Source organism: Plecotus auritus (assembly GCF_963455305.1).
Source record: "Plecotus auritus genome assembly, chromosome: 6".
NCBI classification, from domain to species: Eukaryota; Metazoa; Chordata; class Mammalia; order Chiroptera; family Vespertilionidae; genus Plecotus; species Plecotus auritus.
Window position 1 is genome coordinate 144,433,360 of NC_137773.1, and position 15,535 is coordinate 144,448,894.

The following is a 15,535-nucleotide window of genomic DNA, read 5'->3' on the forward strand; positions in this document are numbered from 1 at the left end:
ACAAATGTATTTATAACTTTGCTTTTTTCCTTCGTGGTATTTTGATTAATGGTGTACCGTTTTAAAAGGCTTTGTGGCCAGAACTACTAAATTGTGGTTGGAAAGGAAAAGGGCTTGCATTTTGAGACCATCTGTGGGAGTTATATTGTCTGAAACTGACAAGAGATCGTGGCAGATGGTGAGGTCACAAAGATTGACTTTTTGAGCTTGACATAATGTGTTCATGAAGATGGAAGAAGAAATCCGATTTAATTTTTTTTTAACCAACAGAAAACTTGGTGACAGGAAGAAGTGTACAATAGTGGAGTCTGGGTAAAACATAATGCATTAGCTTATCTTTGAGAATTACTAGTGCTGTCCAAAGATGGCAATTTCTTGAAACACTTCATGCCATGTTTATTTACTTTCTACTTGGTTTAAGTCATACATTTCAAATAATTTGTAGCTTAAAGACAATGTAAAAGTCAAAAGCTTTAAAAATACTTAGAAATGTATACTTTTTAGTTTAAGAGCTCTAACTCAAAGCCAATATAGCATACTTATTTATTTGTAATCGAATGAAGCAGATCTGTCACAGTCCCATTTCCTTTTGTAACATTATCTTACTATAATTTTATATAATTTAAATTACATTTGAAGGTATATGCTGTTTCTCTCATTTACTAGTATATCTCCAGTACCTGTATTAGTGCCTTACACATAGTGGGCATTCAATGATTTCTGGATGAATAAATACATTAATGAATGAAGTTATTGCCTCATCTTGTTACTTTTAGAAGTTTTTCTTAACCACAATTATTCCTGTTTTAAATTGGATTTATGTTGTGGTATTTTTCACTTGCACTATGTGTGAATTGTGTATTATTTATTTTAGAGGAATAAACCTTAATTTGTCATGAGAAATCAATGAACTGCTTTTTTCCCTAACATGGGTTGAGTGCTAACCTTGTGCTAGGCAGTATCCTAATAATTTTTCATACCTTGACTCATTTAATTAAGTAGATAAACTATTGCTGTTTTGCAGATGAAAAAAATTGAGGCACAGAGACATTAAGATAAATTTGCTCAAGAAATTCATGCACTTTGGCTCTCTTTCAATACTTACCTTTTAGGTAACATTTAGAGGTTCCAATCTGCTAGCTCTGGAGAGAAGATACAAAGGGAATACAGTACTAAACAAAATTAAGTGGCTAAAGCAGTATTTTTTTGTTGTTGTTAATTCTCACCTGAGGATATTTTTTTCCCATTGATTTTGAGAGAGGGTGGAAGGGAGGGGAGAGTGAGGAGAGAGAGAGAGAGAAGGGCAGAGAGAGAGAGAGAGAGAGAGGCATCGATGTGAAAGACACATCGATTGGTTGCCTCCCACATGTGTTCCAATCTGATATCCAATCTGTAACCCAAGTACATGCCCTTGACTGGGAATCAAACCTGTGACCCTTTGGTGTATAGGCCAATGCTCTAACCACTGAGCATACCAGCCAGGGCTAAAGCAGTATTTTAAAAAATATATATTTTTATTGATTTCAGAGAGGAAAGGAGATGGGGGGGGGGGGAGAGAGAGAGAGAGAGAGAGAGAGAGAGAAACATCAATGATGAGAGAGAATCATTGATTGGCTGCCTCCTGCACGCCCCTCACTAGGGATTGAGCCCGCAACCCGGCCGTGTGCCCTTGACCGGAATCGAACCTGGGACCCTTCAGTCTACAGGCTGACACTCTATCCACTGAGCCAAACCGGCTAGGGCAGGGGTGGGCAAACTTTTTGACTCGAGGGCCACAGTGGGTTCTTAAACTGGACCGGAGGGCCGGAACAAAAGCATGGATGGAGTGTTTGTGTGAACTAATATAAATTCAAAGTAAAGGAGCGGAGAGGAGAGCAAGAGAACCCTCTGCTCTTTCAGCTCCGCGGGCCGGATAGAACAGCCGAACGGGCCGGATCCGGCCCGTGGGCCGTAGTTTGCCCACAGCTGGGATAGGGCAAGCAGTATTTTTATTCGTAGCCCATCACTATAGTGTGCTGAAATAGTAACACTCTTAATATCTTTTATTTGGGAGAATAGTACAGTGCCACTGAATAACACAGTCCTTAGGAAATTTAATACACAAATGAATACTAAATATAGTAATGAAGCATATGCATGGAGACAAGCAGCTCTTGCTATTACAACCATATTCTGAACATGAAGAAATGGGGAGAAGGGAAAAAACAAGCCAAATCTGGTAGCCCAGCCCAATAATGTCTGCTTATATTTCACTAGAGGCCCAGTGTACAGATCTGTGCACCGGTGGGGTCCCTCAGCCTGGCCTATGCCCTCTCGCAATCTGGGACCCTTCGGGGGATGTTGGACTGCCGGTTCTGGCCTGATGGCCTGCAGGGATCAGGCCGAAACCAGCAGTCCAACATCCCCCGAGGGATATAGTAGTGCCCAAAGCGGCAGGTGGCGAGGGAGGAGCCCGAGCCTGGGCCGGGCACTGCTCCGCTCCCACTTATCCTGGCCCTGCTGTGCCTGCTGCCGCCACTGCTCAGTAGTGCTGCCACGGAGGCAGGAGAGGCTCATGCCACCACAGCTGTGCTCGCCAGCTGTGAAGCCGGCATCTGGCGCCCATCTGTCAGTTGAGCGCCACTCCCACTGTGGGAGTGCACTGACCACCAGGGGGCAGCTCCTGCATTGAGCATCTGCCTCCTGGTGGTCAGTGTGCATCATAGTGACTGGTCAACCGGTTGTTTGGTCACTTAGGCTTTTATAGATATAGACTAGAGGCCAGGTGCACGAATTCTTGCACAAGTGGGGTCCTGCCAGCCTGCTCTAATTGGGGCTGATCAGGCCGGGCCGGCTGGGGGTGGGGCCGCGGGCAGTTGGCCAGCTGGCCCCGCCCCTGATCAGGAGGGGGCGACCAGGGTGGGGCCGGCAAGGGGGAGGGGCCTGGAGCTGAGCATGGGCCCCAGGCTTTCCAGGGAGGATGGCCTCAGCAAGAAAACAGAAACCACCAGAAGGCTCTGCAAACAGGCCCTGAGCTCCCTTTGGCCAGGCGGACTCAGAGCTGGTGTCTCTGTGTGTACATTAGACATAGCTTGGCACTCGCCTTTCTCTGTTGGTCAAATCCATTGCATCGAAAAACTTGTTTCCCTTCTTCTCTTTGGGCCCTTACAACAAATACAGGCCAATTGGAAGATGCGGGCCCCAGTGGCAGAGCCAAGCCCCACAATCACTGGGAATTTAGGCCTAAGACAACCAGGTAGCAATCTCCCTGGAACAGAACACACTGTTTTAGAGTCTTTAATTCTCCCCTAAAATGTGCCCAGCTGCTCCTTTTTAACCAGGAAAGACTGAATTAAGGAACCAAAGACTGAGTTTCCTTTGAGGTGGGATCCACCAGGAACCAGCTGGTGGCAAGGCCTTCCCCCCAAGCTCAGTGTGCTCTGAGCCAGTCCGTTTCTGGCGCCGGGTCCTGGGCTGCTGGTCGGGCAGCAGGTCCACAGGGTTTCTCTCCACCGCCTTCCTGGCCTTCTGAGCAGTACCCTCCAGCCAGGCATGCCAGGCAGCTGTCGCTAGAACCAGGACTCAGAGAGCGAAGGAGCTGGCCCGCGCCAAGAAGGACCCATAGGTGGCCAGGCTGCACCCTTCCCCCCCGCTTCTCAGTCTCACTTGCGTGGATCAGGTCAAAGCCCATTGCCCCAGACTGGTGCCACATGGGGAGGGTCGCAGCAGGGAGAGGGGTGCCCTGACCTGCCAGTCTTGGTGACAATCATCTCAGTGCCCAGCTGATTGAATTCATCCCACAGAGCCTTCATCTCAAGCTGCACGCTCATGCTGGCCACCTTTGTGTTGTTCTTTTCTGGCGCATTGGCGGCGGCTGCGCAACTGGCCCCGGGGCCTTAGGGCTCAGCAGTGGCACTGGTGGCAGCCCCTCCGGCCGGCATGTCATAGTGGCCAGTTGTTCCGGTTGTTCTGCTGTAACAGTCACTGGGCTTTTATTATATAGACTAGAGGCCGGGTGCATGAAATTTGTGCATGGCGGGGGTGTGTGTCCCTCAGCCCAGCCTGCACCCTCTCCAATCTGGGACCCCTTGAGGGATGTCCGACTGCCCGTTTAGGCCCAATCCCACCAGGCCTAAACGGGTAGTCGGACATCCCTCTCACAATCCAGGACTGCTGACTCCCAACTGCTCGCCTCCCAGCCTTCCTGATTGCCCCTAACCGCTTCTGCCTGCCAGCCTGATCACCCCCTAACCACTCCCCTACCAGCCTGATTGATGCCTAACTGCTCCCCTGCCAGCCTGTTTGCCCCTAACTGCCCTCTCCTGCAGGCCTGGTCACCCCTAACTGCCCTCCCCTGCAGGCCTGGTCCCTTCCAACTGCTCTCCCCTACAGGCCTGGGTCCCCCCCAACTGCCCTCCCCTGCAGGCCTGGTCACCCCTAACTGCCCTTCCCTGCAGGCCCTGTCACCCCCAACTTTCCTCCTCTGCTGGCCTGGTCACCCCTAATTGCCCTCCCCTGCAGGTTTGATTGCCCCCAACTGCCCTCCCTTGCAGGCCTGGTCCCTCCCAACTGCCCTCCCTGCTGGCCTGATCGCCCACAACTGCCCTCCCTTGCAGGCCTGGTCCCTCCCAACTGCCCTCCCCTGCTGGCCATCTTGTGTCCACATGGGGGCAGCCATCTTTGACCACATGGGGGCAGCCATCTTGTGTGTTGGAGTGATGGTCAATTTGCATATTACTCTTTTATTAGATAGGATAGAGGCCTGGTGCACGGGTGGGGGCTAGCTGGTTTGCCCTGAAGGGTGTCCCAGATCAGGGTGGGGGTTACCTTGGGGTGTGGGGCGGCCTGGGCGAGGGTCCTGTGGTGGTTTGCAGGCCGGCCACGCCCCCCGGTGACCCAAGCAGAGGCCCTGGTATCTGGGATTTATTTATCTTCTATAATTGAAACTTTGTAGCCTTAAGCGAAGGCCTGGGCCGGCCAGGGTGTGTGGAAAGCTTGGCTTCCTCCATCGCCAGGGGCAACTCAAGCCTCCTGCTCTCTCCAGCTCCGTGGCTGCCACCATTTTTGTTGGGATTTATTTGTTTTCTATAATTGAAACTTTGTAGCCTTGGGTGGAGGCCTAGGCCAGCCTGGGTGTGCGGAAAGCTTGGCTTCCTCCATTACCAGGGAAACCCAAGCCTCCTGCTGGCTCCGTGGCGGCAGTTATCTTGGGTTAATTTGCATGCTCATTCCTGATTGGCTGGTGGGCGTGTCTTGTGGGTGTAGCAGAGTGATGGTTAATTTGCATATTACTATTTTATTAGATAGGACTAGAGGCCTGGTGCACAAATTCATGCATGGGTGGGGTCTTGGCCTGGCTGGTGATCAGGAATAATCGGGGCCATCTCGCCCAGTCCCAATTGGGCCAATTAGGGCCGGGGCCGGCCGGCTGCAGGGAGGGTCCACGCAAGGTTGGCTGGCCGCAGGAGGTTGGTTGTAGGAGTGCACTGACCACCAGGGGGCAGCTCCTGCATTGAGCATCTGCCACCTTGTGGTCAGTGCGCATCATTGCTATCATCCGGTCGTAACGGTTGCTTAGGCTTTTATATATATAGATTGGCCAGAATTAGTCAGAATTACATCGTATGGTCAGCATGTCTGAGAGGGAAACTGAGAATATAGTGTTTTTAGTTGGACACATGGCCACCTTCAACTTCTAAGGAAGAAGAAAATGATATTGGGTAGCAACAGTGTCTGCCTTAGACAGATATGGCAGGTTTCTAAAATTTAATAGGTACTTTGGATGGGAAAGACCTTATTGATTTTTGTCATAACTACATTTCAGTCAGTAATAAGGTTAGGAGTATTCAGTGTTTATGTATAAATTGGAGGCATTTGGCACATTGCCTTGGTGGATTTGATGATTTTCACTTCAACTGTATCTAATTTACTCCTAACATAACCCTAAAAAACTCAGTATACCTATTTTTCAGATGAGGATACTGAAGCTCAAAGAGGTTAAGTCACTTGGTCAGGATCACACAGCTTAAAGTTTCAGAGCTGAGACTGAGCCTAGATTAAAAAAAAAAAAAAATCCATGCACTTCCCCTCCGCTAACAATGCTACTTTACTTATTAGATTCGTACTTCAAGCAAGGCACTTAAAACCAGTTGTTATTTTGATTTTTTTCCTATTTCATTAGTTCCTGCCCTTTTCCTTCTTCCTTTGAATTCCCAATTTTTAATTTGGGAATGTTTCTCAGGCTTCTTTTGTTTCTAGTGACACCAATATTTTACAAGAATTCAGTCTATTCTTTTACAGAATGTTTCTCCATTTAAATTTTTCTATTTCCTTAAAATTAGATTTAGATTATGCATTTTGGGTGGAAAATCCCAGAAATTATATCCATCTCAGTCCATTTGAGGAGATGCAAATGTTGGTTTGTCTCATTGTTAGTGGTCATTTGGTAGCTTTGATCACTTTGGCTAAAATGGTGTGTATCAGGTTTTTTACTGTAATATTTGAATTAATGTGTATTTTGTGGGGAGATATTTCAAAAGTATGTAAATATAATCCTCACCAATTCTCATTGGCTAGTTTTAGTATTTATCAATGATTCTTTTTTTTTTTAAATTTATTGATTTTTTACAGAGAGGAAGGGAGAGGGATAGAGAGCTAGAAACATCAATGAGAGAGAAACATCGATCAGCTGCCTCCTGCACACCTCCCAATGGGGATGTGCCCGCAACCAAGGTACATGCCCCCGACCGGAATCGAACCCGGGACCCCTCAGTCCGCAAGCCGACGCTCCATCCACTGAGCCAAACCGGTTTCGGCTATCAATGATTCTTGCCCAATCCTTTATAGAAAACCACAAATGGGGGTTTTTCTAACTCCATCACTCCTTTATACAGGGCGGGACAAAAATAAGTTTACAGTTTTGAGTACATGAAACACAGTTTATTCCTTTATTCTTATCTATTAATGAACTTGTATTTTCCATATGAACAACTGTAAACCTACTTTTGTCACACCCTGTATTTATTACTTGGCATTGTATTACAAAGAAGAGCTTCCCCTTCTTCCTCGTTCTTTGTTCATATCACTGTGGACTCCTGGAATATTATTTTATTCATTGGGTTTATAGTCTGTTATAACCTGTTGCTAGCAATATGTACTTTGGTGTTCATTATCCAGTTGTAAGCTCATTTTTTGAGCCCTTCCTTACTTTAGATACAATAAAATGTTCTAGGTTTATCTTGCACATATCCTGCCCCAGCCCTGGAATTGGCTATTTTTCCAAGAAACCCTGTTTCTTTCAATGGGTTGCCTAAAGCAGCATAGTATAATATTTCAAAACCCAGGCCCTATCACTTGTTAGCTGAGTTGGTTTGATCAAAATATTTAACCTCTTTAAACCCCAATTTTTATTTGGAAAATGGGGATTAAAATGGTACATATCTTAGAGTTTTGTTGTGAGGATTAATTTAAATAATTTACTTAAAGAACTATATATATATCACATAGTAAATATGACATAAATGTTGCCTATTATTATTATTACATTACTATTCTCTCTTTTTTCCTTCTTTAACAGGATGCTTTTTTAAGGAATTATTGAAGACGAAGTTTTTTTATTTTCTTAATGGCTTTACAGAATTTTAAACCGAATACAATTTGACATGACGGCAAAAAATGTAAGTATTTGTAAATGTTTTAATGTAAGTATTTTTAAAGTGAGTTGTACTTTTTCCTACTGGCATTTTTTTTTTCACCACTCAGGTTCCTCAAATTTAATTTACTGTCATTGATTTATAATTGTTTTTTTTCATGCAAAGAGTGAGATAGTAAACTTGAATGCTACTGAATACAGTACGCTAATGGGCATGGTAGCATTCTTATAAATTGCTGCGAAGTTGTTCCTTCTCAACAGCTACCAAATTGCTGTCTCCAGAAAGTTTCCCACCCTGCTCCTTTGTTGGGTACTGTAATAAATTTGCTTTGGTATTGCTGGAGCCTTTCTTACCCTCACTATTTTCTTTGGTTCAGTGTTTTTCTTTGGATTTACTCAGGGAAATGTGTATACTCGTGTATAGTTCAGAAAAGCCTGCTATCCTCCATGACATGACTCCTGAGGTGACGTTAGGACTTAGATGTTTTGGAGAAATTACTCAATTTTTGTTTGTTTGAAACTATCATTTCTGAATCTACTTTCTTTGAAGTTACATTTTATTGTCACCCTCTATCAATGGATTTGTTCTCAGTTATGGTGAAGGATTATGCCAGAAAATAAATACTAAAGCATCCAGGAAATAACTTACTATAATAGCTTTACTGTTCCTAGATTATTATGTTGGAATCTTTGATTGCAGGTTACAGAATCAGCATAGACTTAAACAAAAAGGGAATTTATTATAAAGATACAGGGATGTCTCAAGGAATTCAAGACCAGGAATTTAGTGGGCCCTCAGAAAGACCTGGATCCAGGAACTTGAAATCTACCAGGAATTGAGGCAATACTTGGTTTCCAATTGTCATCTCTGCTTGTCTCTGTGCACCTGCTTCATTACTCTGGCTCTCTGCATATCATCTTTCTAGTTCTCCAGTTAGCATCTCAGTCGACATGTTACAGAGCCAGCCTGTTCAGAGAGAAGTGTGAAAGGGAGAGACGGAGGCAGCCCGGCAGGTTCTGCCTGCCTAGGTCAGCTCCGGATTCCTTGGGAAGGACCTCTGGCAGTGCTTCAGCTTGATACCCACTAGAGGTTTGCTTAGTTATGACCAGGAGAAGCAAGCATTATATTGAGTAAAAAGGTCTCCTTGTGAGCCAGACAAAATACTAAATACTACCATTATCCATCTAAAGAATGGCACTAAAAAAATAAACCCTTATTACTTATCCCTGGTTTGCTGTTATTAACCTTGCTTTAGCATGCATTAGTAGCTCTAAGCTGATACAGATTTTTCTTTATTAACATTTAGTTAATTTTGTTGGGATAAATGATCAGGAGTAGTTTGCTTTACTCTAAGACTCATAGATATTTGTTAAAGTGCGGTTTGGGGAAAAGAAGCAAAATTTTAGTCTGTGATTTGGGATTTTCTTATAGGATATTACCTTGATTTTTCTCTTCTTTAGGAAAAAAAAAAGGATGTGAAAGTTATGCTGAGCAACAAGATGGTTAACATTTAAATAGCAAAAGTATATTTTGGATTACAATGTACTTTGAATCAAATATAATCTTCCTAGCCGTATGTACAGTTTGTTGTATTAATAAGTTGTTTCCTGAAAGTAACATAAAGCATTTGATCTAGTGATAATTGCACTCCCATTATTTTGTCTATATAGTTGGATAAATCAAACAGTGAGCATCATGTTTCTCCTTCTGCTATAGCCACCTGGGGACAGGGGGAAGGGTAAGTGATGAGTTGAACCTCTTCTGAAACCCTGCAGTTAAGGACATGGAGAGACCGAGCCTCAGACTAGGCTGAAGCCTGTGTGAAAGGATTAAAATAGGCTGCCTGAAAATATCCAGTCATCAGGTTTACTAGCCATTCTGCAGTAGATAAGAACATTTCTGTGGCCTTTAGCAGGTTTTGTCAAGATACTTACTAAAAAGATTGTACTAGTTTATGATGCTATGAGCAATTCCTTCTCCTCTCTCCACTGTTCTCCAACAAATACTAGGTGTACCAGTTAATAATGCAGATTTTTTTCAATAGATGGAGTTACACATATGTTTATATATATGCGATTTGATATGTATGCTATTTTGTTGTATTGACAACAAGCTTCAAAACTTCATATGTCAAATTTTCTGAAGGTGTTAACATCATAGATATTTTTACACTTAAAAATGTCAAATTTCGTGCCAAAAAGCATTTGTGAGAAGTTTTAATTCATTCCTTTATTTTGAAGAAAAGTGCTGCTGAATACTTTGGGAAGCTTATGGTGAACATTCTCCATCTCAAGATACTTGTGAATGCTTGTTTAAACGCTTTAAAAGTGATGATTTTGGAGGGAGGAAAATGGTGGCGGAATAGACAGACATGTTCCGAGCCTTTTCCCGGAGTAGAAAGAAAGAACAGCTGAGGGTCGCATGAGGAGTGTTTGTTGGCAAGTTAAGGGACAGCTAAACTCCAGAAGAAGTTGGGGGACTGCTAGACGGGGTTCCCCTGACCTGGCAGCCCTCACTGCGGCTGGGTACCCTCCTGGAGCTACGGGCTCCGACGAGGCGTTTGCGCCATCTTGAACGGGAAAGTGGAGCTTATCGGAAGCCTGAAAATCCACAACTGCGGCACCCATGTAACAGCTGCGAGCCCTAGAACACCGGTCCCCAATTGGCTCAAACACATGGATTCAGAGGAGCCTCTACACTCCACCACGGAAAGGAGAGAGAGAACTACATAACCAGACATCCAGAGAAGAGAGATCATGGGGAGACAAAGAAACAGCCTGCATATGAAAGAAAAGCAGACATCACCAGAAAAGGAAGTAAACGAAATGGAGGCAAGCAACCTTCCAGAGAAAGAATTCAGAGAAATGGTCATAAGGTGGCTGAGAATGGAAGACAAATTCGACAATATGAACAAGAACGAAGAGGAAATGAAGAAGAACCAAGAAGAAATGAAAAATGACATCGCTGCTGTAAAGAACTCAATAGAAAGCATCAAGAGTAGACTAGAAGAAGCAGAGGACCGCATCAGTGAGCTAGAAGACAAGATGGGAAAAAATACTCAAGTAGAGCAGCTTCTAGAAAAAAAAATTAAAAGGCAGGAGGAGAGCCTAAGGGAACTTTGGGACAACACGAAACAAAACAACATCCGCGTAATAGGGGTTCCAGAAGGAAAGGAAGCTGAGCAAAGAATAGAAAACCTGTTTAAAGAAATGACAGAAAATTTCCCTGATATAAGGAAGAAAAACCCCACACAAATCCAAGAAGCTCACAGAGTCCCAATCAAAATGAACCCCAAAAGACCGACACCAAGGCACATTATAATTTAATTGGCAAACACCAACGACAAAGTAAGAATCTTAAAAGCATCCAGAGAGAGACAGAAAGTTACATACAAAGGAACCCCCATCAGACTAGCAACTGATTTCTCAACAGAAACTCATCAGGCCAGAAGGGAATGGAATGAAATATACAAAGTCATGCAAAGGAAAGGTCTGAATCCAAGAATACTGTACCCAGCAAGGCTATCAATCAAAATTGAAGGTGAAATCAGGAGCTTCACAGATAAAAAAGGACTAAGGGAATGTATTACCACCAAACCAGCAGTGCAAGAAATGCTAAAGGGTCTGCTGTAAAAAAAATAAAAAAAAAAGAAATAGGAAGTGAAGAAGGAACACAGGGGTAAAGAATAAAAATGGTGACAAATAAGTACCTATCAATAATAACTTTAAATGTAAATGGATTAAATGCCCCAATCAAAAGACAAGGGTAACGGATTGGATAAGAAAACAAGACCCATATATCTGCTGTCTACAAGAAACCCACCTCAGAAAAAAAGACGCACACAGACTGAGGGTGAAGGGATGGAAAAAGGTTTTCCAGGCAAATGGAACTGTAAAAAAAGCTGGGGTAGCAATACTTATATCTGACAAATTAGATCTCAAAGTGAAGGACATAACAAGAGATAAGGAAGGCCACTTCATAATACTAAAGGGAGCAATCCAACAAGAAGAAATAACTCTGGTAAACATATATGCACCCAATACAGGAGCACCAAAATACATAAAAAAAAACTCCTGGAGGATATCAAGGGAGAGATTGACAGCAATACAATCATAGTAAGAGACTTTAGTACCCCACTATGATCATTGGACAAATCCTCTAAACAAAAAATCAGCAAAGAAACATCAATCCTAAATGACTCACTAGACCAGATGGAATTAATTGACATCTTCAGAACATTTCACCCCAAAGCCACAGAATATACATTCTTCTCAAGTGCACATGGGTCATTTTCAAAGATAGACCATATGTTGGGACATAGGCAAAGTCTCTTCAAATTCAAGAAGATAGAAATCATATCAAGCATCTTCTCAGACCACAGTGGCATAAAACTGGAAATCAACTACAATAAAAACAACCCAAAGAAATCAAACACATGGAGACTAAACAGCATGCTATTAAACAATGATTGGGTTACCAGAGAGGTCAAGGAAGAAATAAAAAACATCATGGCAACAAATGACAATGAAAACACTACAATCCAAAATCTATGGGACACAGCAAAAGCAGTCTTGAGAGGGAAGTTTATAGCTCTACAAGCCTACTGCAAAAAACAAGAAACAATGGTAATAAATTACCTAACCCTACAACTCAAAGAGTTAGAAAAAGAGCAACAAGAAAAGCCCAGTGTAAGCAGAAGGAAGGAAATAATAAAGATCAGAGCGGAGATAAACGACATAGAGACCAAAGAAACAATACAAAAGATCAACAAAACCAAGAGCTGGTTCTTTGAAAGGATAAACGAGATTGATGAACCTCTAGCCAGGCTCACCAAGAAGAAAAGAGAGGACCCAAATAAACAAAATCAGAAATGAAAGAGGTGAAATAACAACAGATCCCGCCGAAATACAAAGAATTGTTAAAAAATACTACGAACAACTCTATTCCAACAAACTGGACAACCTGGAGGAAATGGACATATTCCTAGAAAAATATAACCTTCCAAAGCTCAATCAGGAAGAATCTAAACAGCTCAGTATTCCAGTAACTATGGAAGAAATTGAAGCAGTCATCAAAAAGCTTCTGGCAAACAAAAGCCCGGGGCCAGACGGCTTCACAGGAGAGTTTTACCAAACATTCAAGGACGAACTAAAACCTATCCTCCTCAGACTATTCCAAAAAATTTAAGAGGAAGGAACACTTCCAAGCTCCCTCTATGAAGCCAGCATCACCCTAATACCAAAACCAGATAAAGACAACACAATGAAGGAGAATTATAGGCCAATATCCCTCATGAATGTAGATGCCAAAATCCTCAACAAAATTCTAGCAAATCGGATCCAGCAGTACATCAGAAAAATCATACACCATGACGAAGTAGGGTTTATCCCAGGAATGCAAGGATGGTACAATATCTGCAAATCAATAAATGTGATACATCACAGGAGAAACCAAGATGGTTGCATAGGTAAGCACCTAAACTGCTGCCTCGCACAACAATTTCAAAACTACAACTAAAAGACAAATGGACACCATCCAGAACCACAGGAAAGCTGGCTGAGTGAAAATTCTACAACTAGAAGGAAAGAGAAAAGCTCACAGAGAATTGGAAGTACGGCAAAGGGTCTTTGTGCACGCAGAGAGGAAGGGCGGCTGAGAGCCTGGCTGACTTTCTCTGGCGGAAGGGGGAAGGAAGCCCCCGATCACACTGAACCCCAGTTCTGACTGCACTGAACCCCAGTCCCGGGCGAAACCACGTGGACCCAGGCTCATACAGGGGGAGTCTGGATTGTCAGGTAGAGAGAAAGGCACTCGGAGACCCAGGGAGACCCGGGGGAGCCCTGGCAGGCAGGGTTCTGGAGACGCGCGCGCCAGTGTGCACAAAGGCTGCGGAGGTTGCCACAGGCTTTCCCTAGCAGAAGGGAGTCCAAAGCTCCTGACTGCACTGAACCCCAGTTCCAGGCGAGCCCCTGGGTACCCGCGCTCTTACGGGGGGGAATCTGGACTCTCGGGCGGAGACCCGGGGGAGCCCCGGCAGGCAGGGTTCTGGAGACGCGCGCATGTCAGTGCGCACAAAGGCTGCGGAGGTTGCCACAGGCTTTCTCTAGTGGAAGGGAGTCAGAAGCTCCTGACTGCACTGAGCCCCAGTTCTGACTGCACTGAACCCCAGTTCCAGGTGAACCCCTGGGGACCCACGCTCTTGTGGGGGGAATCTGGACTCTTGGGCGGAGACTCGGGAGCCGGGGAAGGCAGCAGTCTGGAGGCGTGCACGTGTGCAAGGGCAAGGCTGACGGGAAGCCAAGACTATCTGCTCCGCCCTGAGACTCCACCCCATCCAAGCTGAGCACAGAGGCTATTGCAATTTGGCAAGTCTAATCCTATAAGGCTGTCTCCAGCACTGAACTTCTCCCAGCGTAGACACAGCTGATCCTTACAACTGGCCTGGAGGTCAATTCCTCCCAGTGATACCAAAAACAATCAAGACTTAATTACAACAAGGTTGTACACACAGTCCACAAAGGGGTGCACCAAGAGTGTCCACCTCAGGTTAACTGGGGAGGCTGACCCACTGGGCCATATAGGAAACCTAGCACACAAATCTACCGTACCAACTCAGGGAAGCAGTGAAAATGCGGCGTCAAAGAAACAGATCACAAACGAAAGAAATGGAGGAGAACAAACGACTGGATATAGAGTTCAAAACCACGGTTATAAGGCTTTTCAAGAATATCCTAGATAAGGCCGACAAACATAACGAGACCCTCGAAGATATGAAAAAGGACCAACTAGAAATTAAACATACACTGACTGAAATAAAAAATATTATACAGAGACCCAACAACAGACTAGAGGAACACAAGAATCAAGTCAAAGAATTGAAATACAAAGAAGCAAAAAACACTCAACCGGAAAAGCAAAAAGAAAAAAGAATCCAAAAATATGAAGATAGTGTAAGAAGACTCTGGGACAACTTCAAGCGTACCAACATCAGAATTATGGGGGTGCCAGAAGAAGAGAGAGAGCAAGATACTGAAAACCAATTTGAAGAAATAATGACCAAAAACTTCCCCCACCTGGTGAAAGAAATAGACTTACAAGTCCAGGAAGCGCACAGAACCCCAAACAAAAGGAACCCAAAGAGGACCACACCAAGAAAACATCATAATTAAAATGCCAAGAGCAAAAGACAAAGAGAGAATCTTAAAAGCAGCAAGAGAAAAACAGTTAATTACCTACAAGGGAGCACCCATACGATTGTCAGCTGATTTCTCAACAGAAACTATGCAGGCCAGAAGGGAGTGGCAAGAAATTTTCAAAGTGATGAATAGCAAGAACCTACAACCAAGATTACTCTACCCAGCAAAGCTATCATTCAGAATTGAAGGGCAGATAAAGAGCTTCACAGATAAGAAAAAGCTAAAGGAGTTTATCACCACCAAACCAGTATTATATGAAATGCTGAAAGGTATTCTTAAAGAAGAGGAAGAAGAAAAAAGTAAAGATAAAAATTATGAACAACAAATACATATCTATCAACAAGTGAACCTAAAAATCAAGTGAATTAAAAACCTGAGGAACAGAATAAACTGGTGAATATAATTGAATCAGGGGCATAGAAAGGCAGTGGACTGATAATTCTCAGGGGGAAAGGGGTATTGCGGTGTTCAGGAAGAGACTGGACAAAAATCATACACCCATGGATGAGGACAGTGCAGGGGAGGTAAGGGCAGAAGGTGGGGTGGGAACCGGGTGGAGGGGAGCTATGGGGGGAAAATGGAGAAATAATTGTAATAATCTGAATAAACATTTATTTAAAAAAAATAAAAAAAAATAATCTGAATAAAGATTATTTAAAAAAAGTAAAAAATAAAAAAATGTGATACATCACATAAACAAATTGAGAG

The 15,535-nt window shown here is 43.7% G+C and overlaps 1 protein-coding gene across 21 annotated transcripts in view; it reads left to right on the top strand.

The window, feature by feature from the left end:
• The window catches only part of TFDP2 (transcription factor Dp-2), a gene marked incomplete at its 5' end in the record, with an annotated part of 147,901 nt that overhangs the window by 22,807 nt on the left and 109,559 nt on the right, over window positions 1–15,535 (top strand). For all 21 annotated transcript variants that reach the window (XM_080674119.1, XM_080674130.1, XM_080674141.1 and 18 more), the window contains one exon: window positions 7,556–7,655. In XM_080674119.1, coding sequence (XP_080530245.1) covers window positions 7,641–7,655 — 15 coding nt within the window. The remainder of the gene's footprint in view (window positions 1–7,555; window positions 7,656–15,535) is intronic.